The sequence below is a fragment of the Hylobates moloch genome, unplaced genomic scaffold, assembly GCF_009828535.3.
Source record: "Hylobates moloch isolate HMO894 unplaced genomic scaffold, HMol_V3 SCAFFOLD_15, whole genome shotgun sequence".
In the NCBI taxonomy this organism is placed as follows: domain Eukaryota; kingdom Metazoa; phylum Chordata; class Mammalia; order Primates; family Hylobatidae; genus Hylobates; species Hylobates moloch.
Genome location: NW_026652290.1, coordinates 55,501,375 through 55,524,643, shown reverse-complemented (window position 1 = coordinate 55,524,643; position 23,269 = coordinate 55,501,375). Strand labels below are relative to the sequence as shown.

The following is a 23,269-nucleotide window of genomic DNA, read 5'->3' as shown; positions in this document are numbered from 1 at the left end:
GGGCACACAACATCTTTCTCAGTTCCCTCAGCAATCCCAGATTCTTCCCTATCTTAGAATCTTAGAAAATTGTGGGCAGGGGCAAGGGAGGGGATTAAGAGAACCCTTAATCCAGTTCCCTTGCTTTATAGATGAAGAAACCGAGGACCGGGGAGGTTGACATGGCTTAATCCAGACAAGGCACCCTTCTCTGGTTGTCTCCGCTAACCCTACTTGGCCATGGAGCCCCTCAAAGTGTGGAGCCAAGATCTTACCATCACCCAAACTCCACCAGGCAGAGGCTGGGCTGTCGTCTGTTGACAGTCATAGCCCAAGTGCCCATAACAGTGCCAGACACATAGTACATGCTCAGTCAGTATTTTTAAATAAGTGAATGAAGGCAATTTTCATTTATTTATTCATTTTAATAAAAAGTCTAAGGCAGCTGGGACTGCGGGGGGAAATTCATTCAATAACAGTGGCTGATGCCAGTACAAGTACATCATTTCTAATCTCAGTGGGATTTTTGACATTTTGAGTCCTTTTATTTATCTTTATTCTGACCCTCTGTCATTTTTCTAATAATGATTCTTATGCTTTGCTGTTTTCCTCAAGCCTTCAACCTACACCTCACACCCATCGCTGTCAGAAAAGAACCTCACCTCCTACTTCACCAAGAATTCAGAGAGTAGAGGACACCAGTTCAAGTTCCAATGTACTCCTAAAAGATGCATATATGTCCTTCCCACTAGTCTCTGAGATCCAAGTATCCCTCCCATGTAAGGCCAACCTCTCCATTTTAGTCTGACTTTATCCCATTGTCTCCAGTTTCCTCCAGGTCTTTGTTTCTGTCTTGTATTTTTCTCTACCTTTCCCCAGGCTCCTTCCCCACAGTCTACAAACATAAACTAATCTCTCCTGCCCCTTGTCCCAAAAAAAGCAATGATAGTGAATCTCTTGATCTTGTCTTCCTATAGATGGGACCCTAGTTCTCTACTAGTTTCTCACTCATTTGTCTTTAAAGACTGGCCATCTCCATAACCTTACTTCTCATTCATTCCTTAACCCACTGCTATCTGGCCCTCCTCCCCACCCTTCACCTGCTTGCTCACCAAGGTCTCACCCAGGGATGACCCAGAGGAAAAATCCAGGAGCACTCTACAGCCCTTAGTCCACTAGATGCAGGGATTTCATTGGATCCAGACTTATCCTTCCTTGAAACTCTTTCCTCCACTGGCTCTCATTCTGCTTCCATCTCACTGGCCTCAGCCAGCCCTTCCCACACTAGTGTTGGTTTTGTATTTGGCTCACTTCCCTCCTCCCTTCTGACACTCTCTCTGAACAACTTTGCCCACATCAGTACGCTGAGGACTTCCAAATTATGCCTCTAGCCTAGACTTATATGCCAGTTGCCTCTTGGAGACCTTTATTTTCCACATTTCAAATTTATTATTTCCAGAGCTGAACTTCACAGAAGGGAAGCAGTATATAACGTGGCAGTTAGGAGCCCAAGTTCTAGAATTAAAACACTTGACTTCAAGCCCCAGGTCTGCCACTCCCCCACTGTGTAACCTTGAGGAAATTGTTTCATCTTTCAGGGCCTCAATTTCCTTTTGTGGAAAATCGGAACTATTAGTTTGATATGAACTATCAGGATTGCTACTATAGGTACCAATCTCATAAAGTTGTTCAAGTATAATGAGATCATACGTGCAAATCACTATGATCTCACACATGGTAAGAACTCAGTAAGGTTGGCCATTATTATATTATTATAATCATTATGATTGTTATTATAATTTAGGACATGGTGTCCTGCTGCCCCAGTGCTGGGGAAGTAGTCTCAGGCAGCACGGGGTCATGGACAGAAAACTGAGATCTGTTTTAGGGACCAATGTTCAATTCACCAGGTATTGCCTGAGCGCCTATCAAATATTAAACACCATGCCAAGGGCTTCCAAAGATGCATCAGGCACATGGTAATAAATGCAGACTTTATCCTGGAGACAGTAGGAGTCATTGGAAATTTTATAGCAGATAAGTGACAGGTTCTAATTTTTGTTTTAGGAAAATAATTCTGGGAGCAGTGTGAAGAGTGAATTGGAGCAAAGAACCTTCCTAGGCAAGACACCAGCTAGGAAATTGTAGTGGTCAGACGATTGAGGCCAGGATCCTAAGCTAAGATATGGGAGGTGAGGCAGGTTTGAGAAACTCTTGGGGAACTGGAACTACAAGGTTCAGAGCCCGATCAGGTGTGGGAGGTTATTGCATTGTGAAGAAATAGATTGATGCTATCATGGAAGAACAAGTTGGACACACAGAACGGCATTGCATTGCTGAATCCACTGCAGTCTGATGGTCCATCTTGCAGACTGAGAAACAAGTTCTTCCTCAGGTGAGGGTGCTTCTGTCTCCAGAGTGTGACTCTTACATTGAGAATGCTCGTGAGCACTGCCATATAAAAACCATGCCAATTTATTCATTAATAATGAGAAGAGTAACTACCAAATGGAATAGATATTCTTATGACCAGTCAGCACATTCTCTCCTTATAGGATAATCTCCTTGGGAAGCCAAGGAGAAATTAAAAGTTGATGGTGATCTCACTTTCAGATCAAAGGGAGTTTGTTATATAATGTTAATAGCTGATGGCATCAAGCTGCAACTCATCATTAGAGAATACACCAGGTTACCATGGAAACATGATCAAATTTTGCCTATCGGGATCCCCTTTTATAGACACCATACAGATTGGTCCCCTTGTTGGGACATACTTCAAACAGAACACAGGGCAACAATGAAGTTTATCATTCTTACTCGTAATCCACACTCACTGAGCAATGGTATCAGGTCAGAAGCAGCCTCAGGAAGACCCAGAGTGTCTTCTCTTTGACCCACACTTCAAGTCCACTGCTGGCTAATCAACACCCGCAGCACCAGCCTTGGAGGCCCCCTGTGGGTTATGGGTCTTCAGCTCTGGCAGCCATGATAGAAAGGGAAGGACAGGGAGGGAGCCTGAAAGGAATGGCATGCACAGTCTTATTGTCTGTCCTAATAGAGCTTCTTTTCCTTTCCAGCCCACAGTTGAGAATGTCCTTTATTGTCTTCTCCACCCGAGGAACAACATTAATGAAACTGACAGAAGACAGGTAAGGATACTTCTTATCTCTGTTGTTAAAAAGTCCATCACTTCCTGAGTAGCCCTGAGATTTGTGCTCTGGTGCCAGCCTTGACCTGTTAATCACTTTAATCTAATGGTTCCTTCTTTTACCCTAAGTTTTTAACCTTACATATGGGCACATGGATCCTGCTGCTAGTTTACTCTTCAGTTACTTTTGAAAGAATTTCCTGATATTGGTGAAATGTTATAAATGATGAAATTACATTAAGATAAATCTCACATTTGATTGTTGACTCCATCTGCTAACTTGGAGCGAAATGTTGGCAAGCCATATTATTGGGGGACTATATTTTCTTTTATTTAAATTAGACTTATTTTGGATTAAGGTTTCAGAGATACAAGTGCACTATGAGACAGGTAAGAGCTTGAAATATTTACTATTCATAATTACCCAGGAAGGGAGTAGAAAGGGAGGGCTTATGGTACCACGAAATAAAAGGAAATTTAAATAGTGTAAAAGAATGTTGTTGACACAAAGAAGTAGTTAAACTAGGTAGACCTAGCTTAACAAAAGTATTTTAGGTTTTGCCACATTTTGCTTGCAGATGAAAACTAGCAATAACAGAGTCATGTCATTTATTCGTAGTTAGGATGGTATACTAGAGAGTGGAAAGGATAGTCTTCCCCCATTTATGAAATTGTACACTTTTTAAATAGTGAGATGGTCCACATGAGAGAAGCACCATGGGGAACACATGTGGGATTATTGGGAGACTCATATATGGACGTGCTGGAAAAAGAAAAGGAGGAAGGGCCAGTACAGGGAGGGCAGGAAGACTTTATTCTCTAACGTTCTTATAGAAATGAATATAGGACTAACAAGACAGAGTAAAATTTTCTGGCTGAAGTCAGCAAACTTGAGTTAGTCCCTGTTTTTTTCCCATAACTTTGTTAGGATCTGTAACAGAAAGAGTGCTCTGTACCATGTAGGTGTTTTCAAATCCTGTTACTCCTTCAACCTGATCTACTATAGGCATGCATTTCATTTGAGATGCACAAAAACCCCATTCAAAAAAACGGGAGTTCCTGATCCCTTATTAACAGAAGGAGAAACTGAGGCCATATCACCTTCCCAAGAATAGCAAACAGAACCCAGACCAGACCCAGGCTCCACATTCTTTCCAGTTTGCCTTGCTGCCTTCTGTTCAACAGAGAATCATAAAATCCAAGACACTTGTGTGACTTGCCTTCAATACGGGCCAAGGATTTTAAGAAGCTCTGAGGAGGTGTCTCTAGCCATCTCAAGACTCCTCATCTTGCTCAGTCTTTAGATGATGTCATCCCTTATGCAGAGATGTTTTTTGTTCCACGATGGGGAGCTAAACACCCCTCTCACCTGTTCTTCACATCCTCCTACAACCTGAGGCTTCCTAGTGCAGCTTCATGCTGTCCATGCCCCATGCATAAGAGTTTGGCCAAAAGACCAGGTTCACATATCACTTACAGGTGCTTTGTGTGCTAATGCTCACAGCTTCTGGGAAGTTGACAGGGTCAGAGGGGTCAGGGATTTATAAACACTATCAGAATGCCAAGTCTTCCAGACCCATTGTGGTTTGTTACACTTGTTGGAATTAGTCATCCTCTGAATCTACTTGGAATCTAATTTTTGTGTACCTTAACGTCACTACTGCTAGTTTCCTGTTCTGAAGAGAAAACAGAGAGTAGAGTCCCTGGTTTGCTGGAAGCAGCATTTTGTATGGGTCAAATGCGCATCAAACAACAGCCAAAAATGCCTTCCTGAAGGCTGTGTGGATTTCATGTGGTGACTGCTTGGCCTGGGTCAGCTGGCAAAGCACAGCATGGTTTATGGACACACCCCCAACCTCATCAGCCTATGAAAGAAACGTGGGCAAGATCTCTCTGAAACTCTTTCTCAGGAGACTGGCTAAAAGAATCAGGCTTCAGATCTTCCAAGCTATTACTGCTTCTGAAATATATGACTTGCAGTGTTTTAGTTGGGCACAGGAATTTGTATTTTTCTATCTCACTTGATCGTCACAATATCCCTATAAAACGGTAAAGGGTCCATTAAGATACCTGTATAATACTTGAGAGACCTTATAGAATTAAGAAAAACTTGTTCAAAAGCAAGACATGAATTGGCAAAGACTTTCATTTCAGCAAAAGGTTTTGGGTAAATCAAAAGAAATAATGTCAAAGATATACGGTTGATCCTTGAACAACATTTTGAACTGAATGGGTCCAATTATACACAGGTATTTTTCAACCAAATGCAGATCAAAAATACAGTATTCGCAGGATGCAAAATCCACATATATGGAGGGCTGACTTCTAGTATATGCAGGTTCTGCAGGGCTGTCTGCAGGACTTGAGTGCATGGATTTGGTATACTCAGGGATCATGAACCAATCCTCTGCCTATACCAAGGAATGACTGTATTCGCATTCAGTTCTTGGGATCAAATACACATAGGGTAAAGCTATGAGAAGATGAAAAAATAGAATGGAAAATAAATACAATGTGTTAAGATATAGTAAAGAAACTCCAATTAGAATAATAATGCCTACGATTTGTGTCTTTTATCTGCAAAGCACTTTATATATCTTTTTTATTTATCTTCATATAACCATTGTTACTCTATTTTCTAATGGGAAGGAACTATGCGGTCATTTGAATCATTGTTATATATGGAATGTCGTTTTTCTCTGTTTTCACAGTTTCTTCGTTTTTAGTTCTTAGCAGTTTGATTATTTGTGTGGGCATGGTTTTCTTTCAGGGTACCCTATTTTGACTTTGCAGAGCTTCCTGAATCTATAAACTTGTCTGTCACCGTATTTGGGGAGTTTGCAGCTACTTGAGTTGCGGGGGGGAGATTCTGGACCTCATGGTAGTGTGGGTCATTTCTCTAGGTTTAAATTTTCCTCCCCAGTCCACCAGTTTTGTTTCCTTTCCAGTCTACTTGGTTGCTTTTTCTGTTGTAATCAGCAGGCAATATAGGCAGTACCAAGTATACTCTATCTTGGCTGCTGTTACTTCAGTTTTACAGATAAGGACACTGAGGTTCAAAAAGTTTAGGTAACCTGCCGAGGTCAGATAGCTAGTAATCTGCCAAACTAGTATTCTGATTCTGGATTCTAAATTTGGTCCAACTCCTGTACTTTGTACTGTATCATGTTGCTCTTCCAAGATTTCCTGGCTTCATCAGTTTAAATAGTTGATAGATTGTAACAAAGTTTGCAGGTCACTTCATTAGTATAATAGAGTATACAATGTCAATTTAAGTACTGTTAGAATAAAATGATGTTAACTACTGCATATGAGTCCCTGGAAACTCCAAGGAGAGTCTTGTTCTTACATTAATTGAAATACTTCAAATGTGTCATCATTTAGAAATAAGACCATGTGAAGGAAGTTCAACTATTCATTTAAAAAAAACAGATGCTCAATTTAATCAAATGCAATTTCACCTTTTGTTAAGATGGTGATATTTTTCTTTTACCTACTAGTACAGTGAATGTCATAAAAAACATTTTTAAATATTGGCTCATTCTAGTATTTCTGTGTACATTTGGTTATGATGTATTCTTTTAATGTATATCGGAATTCTGTATTTTTAATATTATTTAGAAATTTAGCACTCCTATTTATAATTGTAATTGGGCTGCCATTGTCCTTTTTATTACTACCTTTCTTTATAGTATTTTTGATTGTTTTTTATTTAAATTAGTACTTCTTCTAGAATTTATGATTATGTAAGGTACAAGGTCAACGTCCAGTGTTTCTTTCCCCGATTGATTAGCCAGTTCTTCCCACACCATTGTGTAATAATCTTTTACTAACAACTTGAACAATTAAACTCTTTGCTAGGCTTGGGTTTATTACTGGGTTTTCTATTCTGTTCTGTTTTTCTGTCTGTTTCTATACTTGGATCACATTGTTTTAATTAGTTTTAACATCTGGAGGACCAATCTGTCCTCATTTCTAATCTTGGGTGAAAATCTCCTTGGTCTTTACTAGATTTTTCCAACCACATACATTTTAAATAATTTTTTATGTTCCCAGATATCCCTGGGATTTTCACTCGAACTGGTGAAAAATACAGATTAACTCAGCAGCAATGGCACTGCATTTTTTTCTATATGTATTTTCTTATTTAGGGATATACCACGTCTCGTTTACGTCCCTCAGTACGGTTTTGTTTTTTTCTTCAAATTAGTCTAATTGTCAACATTTTTTTCCTAGGCATCTTAAGTTGCCTCCATTGTGAAAAAAATGCTTTGCTGTGGTATTCTCCAAACTGTCATTCTTCACTCTTGACTGGTGAACCTATAGTTTGTGATCCATGGGCTTCTATTGAACTCCATAAAATGATTTACAAAAATGTGCATGTCAGTGGGTTTTCTGTAGAAAAGACCATGCATGCAGCTCCCATCCCCATCCCCTGCCAAAAAAAAAAAGAGCTTCAGAAATATTAGTTTTGGGGAAAACAATAGGTTTCTAACACGTTTTTTGTAGATTTCTTTTATTTTTATTATTTTTATTTTTTTAAGAGGGAGTCTTGCTCTGTCACCCAGGTTGGAGTGCAGTGGTGCAAACTCAGCTCACTGCAACCTCCATCTCCCAAGTTCAAGCAATTCTCCTGCCTCAGCCTCCCTAGTAGCTGGGATTACAGGTACACGCCGCCATGCCAGGCTAATTTTTGCATTTTAGTAGAGACAGGGTTTCACCATGTTGGTCAGCCTGGTCTCGAACTCCTGACCTCAAATAATCCACCCACCTCGGCCTTCCAAAGTGCTGGGATTACAGGTGTGAGCCACCACATCTGCCTTCTTATCCCACCACTTTAATGAGACATTTTATTAGTTCTAATAGTTTTCCAGTTAATTTTTAAATGGTTTTCCAATAAGGTGATTGCAGTATCTGTGATTAATTCTGCCCTCTTTTCTAATATTTATAGCTAGTATATCTTCCTGTGTATCTTCTTACATTCTAAAATTTTCAGACTTTAATTCCCAACTGGGTTTTACAATTATGCATTTTACTGGATGCTAACTTCATACATTTTATCTACTTTGTTAAGGAAGGATTCTTCAAATGCGAGATTATTAAAAATTTTTTATCTGAAATAATTGTTATATTAAATACCTTTTTGCCATATCAAAATAGTTATATCTTTCTTCTATTTCCTTTGACCGCTCTGTAAAAATTTTAAATCAAAAGCTCTCCTAATGGGCCTGACACAATGGCCCACACCTGTAATCTCAGCGCTTTGGGAAGCTGAGGTGGGAGGATCGCTTGAGCCCAGGAGTTCAAGGCCAGCCCGAACAACATAGGGAGACACCGTCTCTACAAAAAAAAAAAAAATTAAAAATTAGCCAAGCATGTTGTCACACCCCTGTGGTCCCAGCTACTCAGGAGGCTGAGGTGACAGGATCGATTGAGTGCACGGGAGGTAAAGGCTGCAGTGAGCTGTAATCATGCCAATCACTCCAGCCTGGGCAACAGAGTGTGCTATATCAAAAATAAATAAATAAATAAAAGATTTTCTAATGAAAACTAACCTTACATTCCTAGAATAAACTTTATCATGGTTTGCTATGTTTTTATTGTGTTTCTGGATCTGATTTAAGCTGAAAGATATTACTTATCAATATTTAATATTGAGAGTATTCTGGGGCTTTATTTCATACAATCTCTCAGTTTGGGAGTAAAAGGCTTAATGAGCTTGGAAAAATGAGTAGGCAATCTTGCTGTAAGCTGCAGAATTGCTTAACTAATATAGAGAGCAAACGTTTGTTCAAAGTTTGATATAACTCAGAGGAAAACCATCAAAGCCTAAATTATTATTGAAGAAGCTCTTTGACAGTTACCTCAGCTTTTTATGTTATTGTTTTTATCATGTTTTCTAACTTGAGAAACGGTAGAAATTACCGATATGTTGACATTTTAAATTTATCACATATCTTTTTAATTTTCAAAAGCCCTTCTGCATCTTTGGTTGTATCCCTTTCCTCCAATTATATAAAGCTATTTTCTTTTCTCTTATTTGCCCCATTCAAATTACCTAATGGTTTGTTTCTTAAATGTATTCATCAGTTGTTTTATATATTTTTAGATTTTATGATTATTTTATCTTATTACTATTATTAATTCCTTCCTTCTGCTTCTTATGTTGCAAGCTTTTCCTGGCTTCTCAAAGTAAAAGATAATTGCCCAGCGTGGTGACTCACACCTATAATCCCAGGACTTTGGGAGGCTGAGGCAGGCTCATCGCTTGAGGCCAGTATTTTGAGACCAGCCTGGCCAACATGGTGAAACCCCATCTCTAGTAAAAATATAAAAGTTAGCTGGGCATGTTGGTGCACACCTGTAATCCCACCTACTTGGGAGGCGAGAATTTCTTGAACCTGGGAGGTGGAGGTTGCAGTGAGCCGAGATCGCACCACTGCACTCCAGCCTGGGCAACAGAGCAAGACTCTGTCTCAAAAAAAAAAAAAAAGAAGATTATTCACTATACTTTATTTCTTTCTAAATAATAAAAGCTTTAATAGTATAAATTATACTTTAAATCTGATATGGTTGTTGAATTTTATACATTTTGACATGTCCTGTTCCTATTATTGTTAATTTTTTAATAGTTATATTTACTATTTTTGATTTAAGATGATTTAGGGAAAGTGTTTCACAATTTTCACATTTTTGTTTACCCTTTCCTCAATTTCTAGAGTATTGCAGTTTTTAAAAATTTGATTTATATAATTTCTATTTTTAGTTTATTAATTTTTGTTGGTGGACTACTACATGATCAAATTTTATTTAGTATCCATGGATGTTAGAAAATATGTATACTTTGATGATTAAAATTTTGTTATAAGAAACATTAATTCGGGGAGGTGGAGCCAAGATGGCCGAATAGGAACAGCTCCAGTCTACAGATCCCAGCGTGAGCAATGCAGAAGACGGGTGATTTCTGCATTTCCACCTGAGGTGCCGGGTTCATCTCACTAGGGAGTGCCAGACAGTGGACGCAGGAGAGTGGGTGCAGCGCACCGTGCGTGAGCCGAAGCAGGGTGAGGCATAGCCTCACTTGGGAAGCGCAAGGGGTCAGGGAGTTCCCTTTCCTAGTCAAAGAAAGGGGTGACAGACGGCACCTGGAAAATTGGGTCACTTCCACCCTAATAATGCACTTTTCCAACGGGCTTAAAAAATGGCACACCAGGAGATTATATCCCGCATCTGGCTCGGAGGGTCCTACGGCCACGGAGTCTCGCTGATTGCTAGCACAGCAGTCTGAGATTAAACTGCAAGGCGGCAGCAAGGCTGGGGGAGGGGTGCCCGCCATTGCCCAGGCTTGATTAGGTAAACAAAGCAGCCAGGAAGCTCGAATTGGGTGGAGCCCACCACAGCTCAAGGAGGCCTGCCTGCCTCTGTAGGCTCCACCTCTGGAGGCAGGGCACAGACAAACAAAAAGACAGCAGTGACCTCTGCAGACTTAAATGACCCTGTCTGACAGCTTTGAAGAGAGTAGTGGTTCTCCCAGCACGCAGCTGGAGATCTGAGAACAGGCAGACTGCCTCCTCAAGTGGGTCCCTGACCCCCGAGCAGCCTAACTGGGAGGCACCCCCCAGTAGGGGCAGACTAACACCTTACACGGCCAGGTACTCCTCTGAGACAAAACTTCCAGAGGAATGATCAGGCAGCAGCATTTGCAGTTCATGAAAATCTGCTGTTCTGCAGCCACTGCTGCTGACACCCAGGCAAATAGGGTCTGGAGTGGACCTCTAGCAAACTCCAACAGACCTGCAGCTGAGGGTCCTGTCTGTTAGAAGGCAAACTAACAAACAGAAAGGACATCCATGCCCAAAACCCATCTGTACATCACCATCATCAAAGACCAAAAGTAGATAAAACCACAAAGATGGAGAAAAAACAGAGCAGAAAAACTGGAAACTCTAAAAAGCAGAGTGCCTCTCCTCCTCCAAAGGAATGCAGTTCCTCACCAGCAACGGAACAAAGCTGGACGGAGAATGACTTTGACGAGTTGAGAGAAGAAGGCATCAGACGATCAAACTACTCCGAGCTACAGGAGGAAATTCAAGCCAAAGGCAAAGAAGTTAAAAACTTTGAAAAAGAATTAGACAAATGGATAACTAGAATAACCAATGCAGAGAAGTGCTTAAAGGAGCTGATGGAGCTGAAAGCCAAGGCTCGAGAACTATGTGAAGAATGCAGAAGCCTCAGGAGCCGATGCGATCAACTCGAAGAAAGGGCATCAGCGATAGAAGATGAAATGAATGAAACGAAGTGAGAAGGGAAGTCTAGAGAAAAAAGAATAAAAAGAAACGAACAAAGCCTCCAAGAAATATGGGACTATGTGAAAAGACCAAATCTACGTCTGATTGGTGTGCCTGAAAGTGACAGGGAGAATGGAACCAAGTTGGAAAACACTCTGCAGGATATTATCCAGGAGAACTTCCCCAATCTAGCAAGGCAGGCCAACATTCAGATTCAGGAAATACAGAGAACGCCACAAAGATACTCCTCGAGAAGAGCAACTCCAAGACACATAATTGTCAGATTCACCAAAGTTGAAATGAATGAAAAAATGTTAAGAGCAGCCAGAGAGAAAGGTCGGGTTACCCGCAAAGGGAAGCCCATCAGACTAACAGTGGATCTCTCGGCAGAAACTCTACAAGCCAGAAGAGAGTGGGGGCCAATATTCAACATTCTTAAAGAAAAGAATTTTCAACCCAGAATTTCATATCCAGCCAAACTAAGCTTCATAAGTGAAGGAGAAATAAAATACAGACAAGCAAAGGCTGAGAGATTTTGTCCCCACCAGACCTGCCCTAAAAGAGCTCCTGAAGGAAGCACTAAACATGGAAAGGAACAACCGGTACCAGCCACTGCAAAATCATGCCAAATTGTAAAGACCATCAAGGCTAGGAAGAAACTGCATCAACTAACGAGCAAAATAACCAGCTAACATCACAATGACAGGATCAGATTCACACATAACAATATTAACTTTAAATGTAAATGGACTAAATGCTCCAATTAAAAGACACAGACTGGCAAACTGGATAAAGAGTCAAGACCCATCAGTGTGCTGTATTCAGGAAACCCATCTCACATGCAGAGACACACATAGGCTCAAAATAAAAGGATGATGGAAGATCTACCAAGCAAATGGAAAACAAAAAAAGGCAGAGGTTGCAATCCTAGTCTCTGATAAAACAGACTTTAAACCAACAAAGATCAAAAGAGACAAAGAAGGCCATTACATAATGGTAAAGGGATCAATTCAACAAGAAGAGCTAACTATTCTAAATATATATGCACCCAATACAGGAGCACCCAGATTCATAAAGCAAGTACTTAGTGACCTACAAAGAGACTTAGACTCCCACACAATAATAATGGGAGACTTTAACACCCCACTGTCAACATTAGACAGATCAACGAGACTGAAAGTTAACAAGGATACCCAGGAATTGAACTCAGCTCTGCACCAAGTGGACCTAATAGACATCTACAGAACTCTCCACCCCAAATCAACAGAATATACATTTTTTTCAGCACCACACCACACCTATTCCAAAATTGACCACATAGTTGGAAGTAAAGCACTCCTCAGCAAATGTAAAAGAACAGAAATTATAACAAACTGTCTCTCAGACCACAGTGCAATCAAACTAGAACTCAGGATTAAGAAACTCACTCAAAACCACTCAACTACATGGAAACTGAACAACCTGCTCCTGAATGACTACTGGGTACATAGCGAAATGAAGGCAGAAATAAAGATGTTGTTTGAAACCAACGAGAACAAAGACACAACATACCAGAATCTCTGGGACACATTCAAAGCAGTGTGTAGAGGGAAATTTATAGCACTAAATGCCCACAAAAGAAAGCAGGAAAGATCCAAAATTGACACCCTAACATCACAATTAAAAGAACTAGAAAAGCAAGAGCAAACACATTCAAAAGCTAGCAGAAGGAAAGAAATAACTAAAATTAGAGCAGAACTGAAGGAAATAGAGACACAAAAAACCCATCAAAAAATTAATGAATCCAGGAGCTGGTTTTTTGAAAAAGATCAACAAAATTGATAGATCGCTAGCAAGACTAATAAAGAAGAAAAGAGAGAAGAATCAAATAGATGCAATAAAAAATGATAAAGGGGATATCACCACCAATCCCACAGAAATACAAACTACCATCAGAGAATACTACAAACACCTCTACGCAAATAAACTAGAAAATCTAGAAGAAATGGATAAATTCCTCGACACATACACCCTCCCAAGACTAAACCAGGAAGAAGTTGAATCTCTGAATAGACGAATAACAGGCTCTGAAATTGTGGCAATTATCAATAGCTTACCAACCAAAAAGAGTCCAGGACCAGATGGATTCACAGCCGAATTCTACCAGAGGTACAAGGAGGATCTGGTACCATTCCTTCTGAAACTATTCCAATCAATACAAAAAGAGGGAATCCTCCCTAACTCATTTTATGAGGCCAGCATCATCCTGATACCAAAGCTGGGCAGAGACACAACCAAAAAAGAGAATTTTAGACCAATATCCTTGATGAACGTTGATGCAAAAATCCTCAATAAAATACTGGCAAACCGAATCCAGCAGCACATCAAAAAGCTTATCCACCATGATCAAGTGGGCTTTATCCCTGGAATGCAAGGCTGGTTCAACATACACAAATCAATAAATGTAATCCAGCATACAAACAGAACCAAAGACAAAAACCACATGATTATCTCAATAGATGCAGAAAAGGCCTTTGACAAAATTCAACAACCCTTCATGCTAAAAACTCTCAATAAATTAGGTATTGATGGGACGTATCTCACAATAATAAGAGCTATCTATGACAAACCCACAGCCAATATCATACTGAATGGGCAAAAACTGGAAGGATTCACTTTGAAAACTGGCACAAGACAGGGATGCCTTCTCTCACCACTCCTATTCAACATAGTGTTGGAAGTTCTGGCCAGGGCAATCAGGCAGGAGAAGGAAATAAAGGGTATTCAATTAGGAAAAGAGGAAGTCAAGTTGTCCCTGTTTGCAGATGACATGATTGTATATCCAGAAAACCCCATTGTCTCAGCCCAAAATCTCCTTAAGCTGATAAGCAACTTCAGCAAAGTCTCAGGATACAAAATCAATGTGCAAAAATCACAAGCATTCTTATACACCAATAACAGACAGAGAGCCAAATCATGAGTGAACTACCATTCACAATTGCTTCAAAGAGAATAAAATACCTAGGAATCCAACTTACAAGGGACGTGAAGGACCTCTTCAAGGAGAACTACAAACCACTGCTCAATGAAATAAAAGAGGATACAAACAAATGGAAGAACATTCCATGCTCGTGGGTTGGAAGAATCAATATCGTGAAAATGGCCATACTGCCCAAGGTAATTTATAGATTCAATGCCATCCCCATCAAGCTACCAATGACTTTCTTCACAGATTTGGAAAAAACTACTTTAAAGTTCATGTGGAACCAAAAAAGAGCCCGCATCGCCAAGTCAATCCTAAGCCAAAAGAACAAAGCTGGAGGCATCACACTACCTGACTTCAAACTATACTACAAGGCTACAGTAACCAAAACAGCATGGTACTGGTACCAAAACAGAGATATAGATCAATGGAACAGAACAGAGGCCTCAGAAATAACGCCACATATCTAAAACTATCTGATCTTTGACAAACCTGACAAAAACAAGCAATGGGGAAAGGATTCCCTATTTAATAAATGGTGCTGGGAAAACTGGCTAGCCATATGTAGAAAGCTGAAACTGGATCCCTTCCTTACACCTTATACAAAAATTAATTCAAGATGGATTAAAGACTTACATGTTAGACCTAAAACCATAAAAACTCTAGAAGAAAACCTAGGCATTACCATTCAGGACATAGGCATGGGCAAGGACTTCATGTCTAAAACACCAAAAGCAATGGCAACAAAAGCCAAAATTGACGAATGGGATCTAATTAAACTAAAGTGCTTCTGCACAGCAAAAGAAACTGCCATCAGAGTGAACAGGCAACCTACAAAATGGGAGATAATTTTCGTAACCTACTCATCTGACAAAGGGCTAATATCCAGAATCTACAATGAACTCAAACAAATTTGCAAGAAAAAAACAAACAACCCCATCAAAAAGTGGGTGAAGGACAGGAACAGACACTTCTCAAAAGAAGACATTTATGCAGCCAAAAAACACATGAAGAAATGCTCATCATCACTGGCCATCAGAGAAATGCAAATCAAAACCACAATGAGATACCATCTCACACCAGTTAGAATGGCCATCATTAAAATGTCAGGAAACAACAGGTGCTGGAGAGGATGTGGAGAAATAGGAACACTTTTACACTATTGGTGGGACTGTAAACTAGTTCAACCATTGTGGAAGTCAGTGTGGCGATTCCTAGGGATCTAGAACTAGAAATACCATTTGACCCAGCCATCCCATTACTGGGTATGTACCCAAAGGACTATAAATCATGCTGCTATAAAGACACATGCACACGTATGGTTATTGCGGCACTATTCACGATAGCAAAGAGTTGGAACCAACCCAAATGTCCAACAACGATAGACTGGATTAAGAAAATGTGGCACATATACACCATGGAATACTATGCAGCCATAAAAAATGATGAGTTCATGTCCTTTGTAGGGACATGGATGAAACTGGAAATCATCATTCTCAGTAAACTATCGCAAGGACAAAAAACCAAACACCGCATGTTCTCACTCATAGGTGGGAATTGAACAATGAGAACACATGGACACAGGAAGGGGAACATCACACTCCGGGGACTGTTGTGGGGTGGGGGGAGTGGGGAGGGATAGCATTAGGAGATACACCTAATGCTAAATGACGAGTTAATGGGTGCAGCACACCAACATGGCACATGGATACATATGTAACAAACCTGCACATTGTGCACATGTACCCTAAAACTTAAAGTACAATAATAAAAAATAAAAATAAAAAACATTAATTCAATTTTTAAATATTTTATATTTTTGTTTACTTGATCTGTGAAGATAGACATTTTGCATTTTCCACCATGACTGTTTTATTTTAATTTCCAACACATTGCTTTTTAATTTACATCATCTTACTTGGCTTATGTGTATTTTCATTATGGAGTGTGCATCTAATCAATATAAAATAATCTTTTTGTCACCTTTAGTGCTTTTGGCTTTATATCCTTTGTCCAAAATTAGTATTATTAAACTTGAATTTTGTTTGCATTTCCTGATATATCTTTTTCATTCATTTATTTTTTACTTTCGTTGATATTTTGTGTAATTTTTCAATGATTTGAAAAGTGTAATTTCATTTGCATCCTAGTAACAGTTGCCAGTTAATTTTGCTTGCCTCGATAGTGACAAGAATTGAATAAATATCTACTGATTCTTCTTGCTGAATTTCTTTTTAAGAAATATTTGCATTGTATTTTATAAACATATCAACAATAATTATTTAAACTTACTGCAAAATTTACTAATTTCATCGAATATATGTGAATATACACATTCACACACATACTTCCTTTCCAGTACTTCAGTTTTAATTATATATTTTTAATTCCTCAGTTTGCTGAGTCTTTTTTTTAGGTAAGATTTTCCTGAAGAATATGTGACTATTAAGACTTCTAAGTCACTATTTATATGAGAATTTTTTGTATTCACCTCCAGGTAAATATTTCCATTGAATATAAAGTTCTTCTATCTTAACTTTCTTTCCCCCTACATTTTCTAGAGACATAGTCAACTTGCATTATTAGAAAGAAGAGATGCCAATTTAATATATTTCTCCTATGTGGGTAGCCTGTTTTCTCTTCCTGGCTGCTTATAGAACTTTTCTCTTTATCATACATATTTTTTTAAATAGCAACAGAATATTTCCAGGTGTAGTCCTTTCATTAATTTTGTACAGTACTTTGTATAGTACTTGAGCCATTCTATCTGAAGACTTAATAAACTTTTTCAGCTTAAAACATTTCTCTTCTATGCCTTTTGTGATTAACATTTCTTCTGTCCATTCGATTCTTGAATCTATCCAATATCTCTTTATATTCTAAGTATAATTTTTTAATCTTTCTATTATTTTTTTTACATCTGAGAGAATGTTTCATTCAGATCCTGTAATTACCAGTCTAAGTTGTTTATTGTTTTTGCTTCTGTTTTCACAGTCACCCAGCTTACTTTTCACTGCTTCCATTGCATTTTTCAATTGACAATTGATATCTTTCATCCCTATGAATACTTTCCTGTTCCTAAATTTTTCCACGCGTGTATGACCTTGCTGTTGAAGGTATGTCTTCAACATAAATATACATTAGAATGTCTTCAACATAAATATAAATTAGAATTGGTTATATGTGCTCCCTTGTTTTTTATATGACTTTATTTCAAAGGGGGATATTTTCTCAAATTCCTAAAATTGGTCCTCTTCTTCCCAACTGCTGAGACTTTTTCTGAGTATAGTGACTTAAAAATGGAACCACATGGGCTTTTCAGTACTGGGATTTGGGAAAAGTTCTGCAGCAGATCATGCAAGATCTTTGTTGAAAATGTTAAGAGCTCAAGCTAAGGAAAATGAGAACATTTATATGTAGCGTAAGTTTATCTTAGGCAGAGTAGAGACCCAGCAGTCTTTCCAAGGCAAAGAGGAAGATGAAGCTAAAGGAAGATGGTCAGGTGTAGATGCTGGATTATTGTGTTAAGAAAACTAGCTCCCTTCACTTCCCCGCCATCCCTCATGCCTTTCTTCTTGTGCTCTAGGATCCCGGGGTGGTGGGTCCATCCCTTACTCTGACCTCAGCAGCTCCACATCATGCAGAAATTCGAAGTTTCTGGCATCCTTGCCTATTTTTCAGCAGTGAAGAAACATTTTCTCTATTATATCAGTTAGCTATTTCTACAGCAATTTGGAAAAAGAAACAAAAGTTAAAATATGCAGACCAAGATCATTATCTTTGACTGGAAATTTCACCTTTCTTCCAAACTTTGCAAGATTAAAAAACAAAGCATAACAGAACAACTATGAGTCAAAGAATTATTATATCTTATCCAACCCACTGACCTCATTTTACTGCTGAGGAAAATGATTCCCAGAGAGACAGAATTCTTTGCTCAAATTCATTCATATACTCACTGGCAGCACCGTTTTTTTAACTCACAAAATTAAAAAGTTTAAACTCAGTGATTTTTCTATTACATTACAAAGCTACCCAGTACATACTGCCTCTGCATGTATTATTTTGTTTCTTATCTGTGTAATAGTCAAATGGAAGCCACTAATATGTGTATGTACATACATATGCATATGTGTGTATATCTAAATATAATCTTTTATTAAGGGCTTATTATATACCAGTAGCCTAGTATACTTTCCTCATCTATAATCAGAGGAAATAATAGTATCTACCTAATTTGGTAGTTTTGAGAATTACATTTATTATATGTATTATCAAAGATGGGGATATCGAGGTGGAGAAAGCTCATGGCCACTGTAATGTGAAAGTGTAGGAACCTGAATTGGAACTCAAGAAGCACGATCCCAGTGTTCATATTCTTAATTACTATACTGTAGGATTTCCCATGATTTTACTGTTATGTACAGTTTTAAATTTAAAACAAATCCAAGCATACACAATTCGCCACCCAAACCCTCTGACATCTTTGACATCTTTAACAAAACAGTTCCTCAAGGCAGCCTATGCCCTCCATACATGTCATCTTGATGGGCTTTTGGAAACCGGAACGTGGAAATACTCCTCACAAAGAGGTAAAGAGGTAGCATCAGCATTTCACAGATGGGGGTACGAGGTTAAGTGTCTTGCTTATTGCTTAAGGAGGTAGAATGGAAGCCAAGAACACTTGGCTCCAACTGCTGAGTGGAAACCAAGAGACCACACGTCTCTCTCCCTCTCAGTCATCCTTTGGTTTGGTTGAAAGTGTGGTTTTGCTATTAGTGTCACAGGGGAAAATGACATACTCTGAAGACATCACTTGATTCCTGGAGCAGAATGATTACAGGCTGCCATTACCAAGAGACATAGTTCTAAAGGCCTTTTCTAAATTTAAAAGCAGCAAGGAGAAAGAGTCTTAAGATATTTAGTGCTTGAAAGAACTTGGATTCATTTCATTTTGAGGTACTGTTCTTTTAGTTGTGTGAGGGCTTGATGGCGAAATTAAGACAAATGGTGAGGGAGTGGGGCATTCGTTTATTCTCTTGTCCTGTTGATTGGGAGATAATATTATGTGGTCTGAGTTCATAGGCAAGTTCCTTACCTCTCTGTGCCTCAGTTTTTTTTATCTATAAAGTGAATGCAATGATGATCCCCACTTCACAGAACTGTTGGAAGGGTTAACAATGCAGGCACATAGAAAGTGCTCAATTAACATTAGTTGTTGTTACTATTGTGGTTGTTGTTAGGGGGTTTTATAAACAGCTAAGGAATGGCCCCAAATCCTCCTGGACAAATCCCACCTCAAATCATCACAGTAGGCCCAACAGTGATTCAAAGGGCGAGTCCCCAGCCCCCCTTGGCCCACATCCTTCTTGAAGTTTTAACATTTGGCCAGTCTATCCCTATATAGAGGGATGCAGGTAGAAAATATTGCCTCAACATGAGGCCAGATGAAAATTATTGTTTCTTTTGTGTAATAGTTGTAGGGAGACTTCTTCCAGATAAGGGCACACAGGCAATGTCTCTACAGAAGGTTTGTCTAAGGGGTCTCCATGTTGGTCACAATGATGGTAAAAAGAAATCCTCATGGAGCAATTTAGCAGGTCTGGGAACAGATTGATTTGTGAGAGTAGTGTAGTCCACTGCTTCTCAATCCCTTCCTCTGGAGTACCCTTGTTAGTAGAAGAAAGTAAAAGTGTACCCCCTGGGGCCTCACGGTATAGTTTGAAGTGACTTGTTAAAAGCAAGAACTTTTTTAAAGTTCTTTTAAATTAAAAATGTGCATGCATGTGTATTCTATTCCATAATATAATTCCATAATTCCATTATATATGATGTTACATAAAAATTCTCTTGAGTTCTTTCTCAAATTTTGGAGTACAATTTATGCTCCAGAAAAAAAAAAATTATGTGTCTCTTGTGTCTTTGTATATAGTACACTGTTACATACCAAGTTTGGGCACCACAGATGTAACAGAGAAAACACAGACTTTGGACCAGGACCCATTATGGTTTCCAATTTGGGCTCCGCCACCATGTGCATGTAATTGCACTTCTCTGAATCTGTTTTCTCATATGTGAAACGAAGATAGTAATGCCTACCATATGGAGTTGTTATGAGACTTTCATGAATTAATGTATGGAAAGCACTTAACAGAGACCCTAGCACATCACAGATACCACCCTTCACCTGCTACTACTCATGTGGCAAATACAAATTAAGAATAAAAACTGAAAAAGCAGTGCCCAGAAACATTTCTGTTGTCTGGATGGAGACAGCAAGGTAAACTTTAGAAGTAGTCAACAGAACCAAAGAACAGTAGCATTCTCATATCCAAAGCTAGCTAGCCAAAACCAACATATTTTTTATGGCCCAACAAAAACAATCCCAGTACTGGTCCACATCCACAATTCTACCTCTGAAGCCACGTGGCTGTCACCTGACTCAGCTCCTTTGCCACCAGTGTGGGTGACCTGTTGAGTCTTGTATCTAATGCTGATTCTGATAGCTTCCAAATGCCTCCTCATGAACTCCAGGTTCAGTCTTTGCTACTCACTTCAATTTTTTTTTTTTTTATACTTTAGGTTTTAGGGTACATGTGCACAATGTGCAGGTTTGTTACATATGTATCCATGTGCCATGTTGATTTCCTGTACCCATTAACTCATCATTAGCATTAGGTATATTTCCTAATGCTGTCCCTCCCCCCTCCCCCCACCCCACAACAGTCCCCGGAGTGTGATGTTCCCCTTCCTGTGTCCATGAGTTCTCATTGTTCAATTCCCACCTATGAGTGAGAACATGCGGTGTTTGGTTTTTTGTCCTTGCGATAGTTTACTGAGAATGATGTTCTCCAGTTTCATCCATGTCCCTACAAAGGACACGAACTCATCATTTTTTATGGCTGCATAGTATTCCATGGTGTATATGTGCCACATTTTCTTAATCCAGTCTATCATTGTTGGACATTTGGGTTGGTTCCAACTCTTTGCTATTGTGAATAGTGCCGCAATAACCATACGTGTGCATGTGTCTTTATAGCAGCATGATTTATAGTCCTTTGGGTATATACCCAGTAATGGGATGGCTGGGTCAAATGGTATTTCTGGTTCTAGATCCCTGAGGAATCGCCACACTGACTTCCACAATGGTTGAACTAGTTTACAGTCCCACCAACAGTGTAAAAGTGTTCCTATTTCTCCACATCCTCTCCAGCACCTGTTGTTTCCTGCTTTTTTAATGATGGCCATTCTAACTGGTGTGAGATGGTATCTCACTGTGGTTTTGATTTGCATTTCTCTGATGGCCAGTGATGATGAGCATTTCTTCATGTGTTTTTTGGCTGCATAAATGTCTTCTTTTGGGAAGTGTCTGTTCATGTCCTTTGCCCACTTTTTGATGGGGTTGTTTGTTTTTTTCTTGTAAATTTGTTTGAGTTCATTGTAGATTCTGGATATTAGCCCTTTGTCAGATGAGTAGATTGCAAAAATTTTCTCCCATTCTGTAGGTTGCCTGTTCACTCTGATGGTAGTTTCTTTTGCTGTGCAGAAGCTCTTTAGTTTAATTAGATCCCGTTTGTCAATTTTGGCTTTTGTTGCCATTGCTTTTGGTGTTTTAGACATGAAGTCCTTGCCCACGCCTATGTCCTGAATGGTATTGCCCACACCTATGTCCTGAATGGAACAGAACAGAGCCCTCAGAAATGATGCTGCATATCTACAACTATCTGATCTTTGACAAACCTGACAAAAACAAGCAATGGGGAAAGGATTCCCTATTTAATAAATGGTGCTGCGAAAACTGGCTAGCCATACGTAGAAAGCTGAAACTGGATCCCTTCCTTACACCTTATACAAAAATTAATTCAAGATGGATTAAAGACTTAAATGTTAGACCTAAAACCATTAAAATCCTACAAGAAAACCTAGGCAATACCACTCACTTCAATTTTTTAAGTGATTAAATATTTGAGGTATAACAAAAGTATAGAAAAAAAGGTTAATGAACACTCATTACCCACCACCACGCTTGTGGAATAAGAGGTTACAGGCAGCGTCTCCTGTGTATATTTACCATTTCTCTTTCCTCACCAGAGATAATTATTATCATGAATTAGGGATTTATCATTTCAATGGATATTGCATACTTTTATATGTGCATAAGCTATAATATATATTCATATTAAACTTTTTAAAAATTTTTATTTGTTTTTGGGAGAGTTTTGCTCTGTTGCCCAGGCTGGAGTGCAGTGTGTGATCTTGGCTCACTACAACCTCCGCCTCCCGGGTTCAAGCAATTCTCATGCCTCAGCCTCCTGAGTAGCTGGGACTACAGGCGAGCAACACCACGCCCAGCTGATTTTTTTTATTTTATTTTAATAGAGACGGGGTTTCACCATGTTGGACAGGCTGGTCTCAAACTCCTGACCTCATGATCCACCCACCTTAGACTCCCAAAGTGCTGGGATTACAGGCATGAGCCACCACAGCCAGCCTAAACTTTATTTTTTAAATGGTCATATTGTATGTATTTTTCTTGAACTTGCTTTTTATACTTAATGTTATGTTTTTGAGTTTTTTTGTGTAGACACATATAGCTGGTTGGCTCATTTTAACTACTGCATACTTTTCTATTTTATTGTAATAACATACCACCTGTTCTTACCTGCTCTCTTATTCATAGACAATTTGTTTCTAACTTTTTGCTATTATAAACAAAGAGGAAATGAACGTACTTATACTTACCTCCTGTTGAGGGTAGGGTGGGCAAAAGCAAGAAGTTCTTTATGCACTTTGCTTTATTGCACTTTGCAGATACTGTGTTTTTTACAAATGAAGGTTCGTGGCAACCATGATTTGAGTAAGTCTGTTGGCACGATTTTTCCAAAAGCATAT

General features: G+C 39.0%; 1 protein-coding gene across 5 annotated transcripts in view; it reads left to right on the top strand.

Moving 5' to 3' along the window:
- The window catches only part of ANTXR1 (ANTXR cell adhesion molecule 1), a 245,074-nt gene that overhangs the window by 28,613 nt on the left and 193,192 nt on the right, over positions 1–23,269 (top strand). For all 5 annotated transcript variants that reach the window (XM_032176723.2, XM_058428667.1, XM_058428666.1 and 2 more), the window contains exon 3: positions 3,057–3,128. In XM_032176723.2, the coding sequence (XP_032032614.1) occupies positions 3,057–3,128 (72 nt within the window). The remainder of the gene's footprint in view (positions 1–3,056; positions 3,129–23,269) is intronic.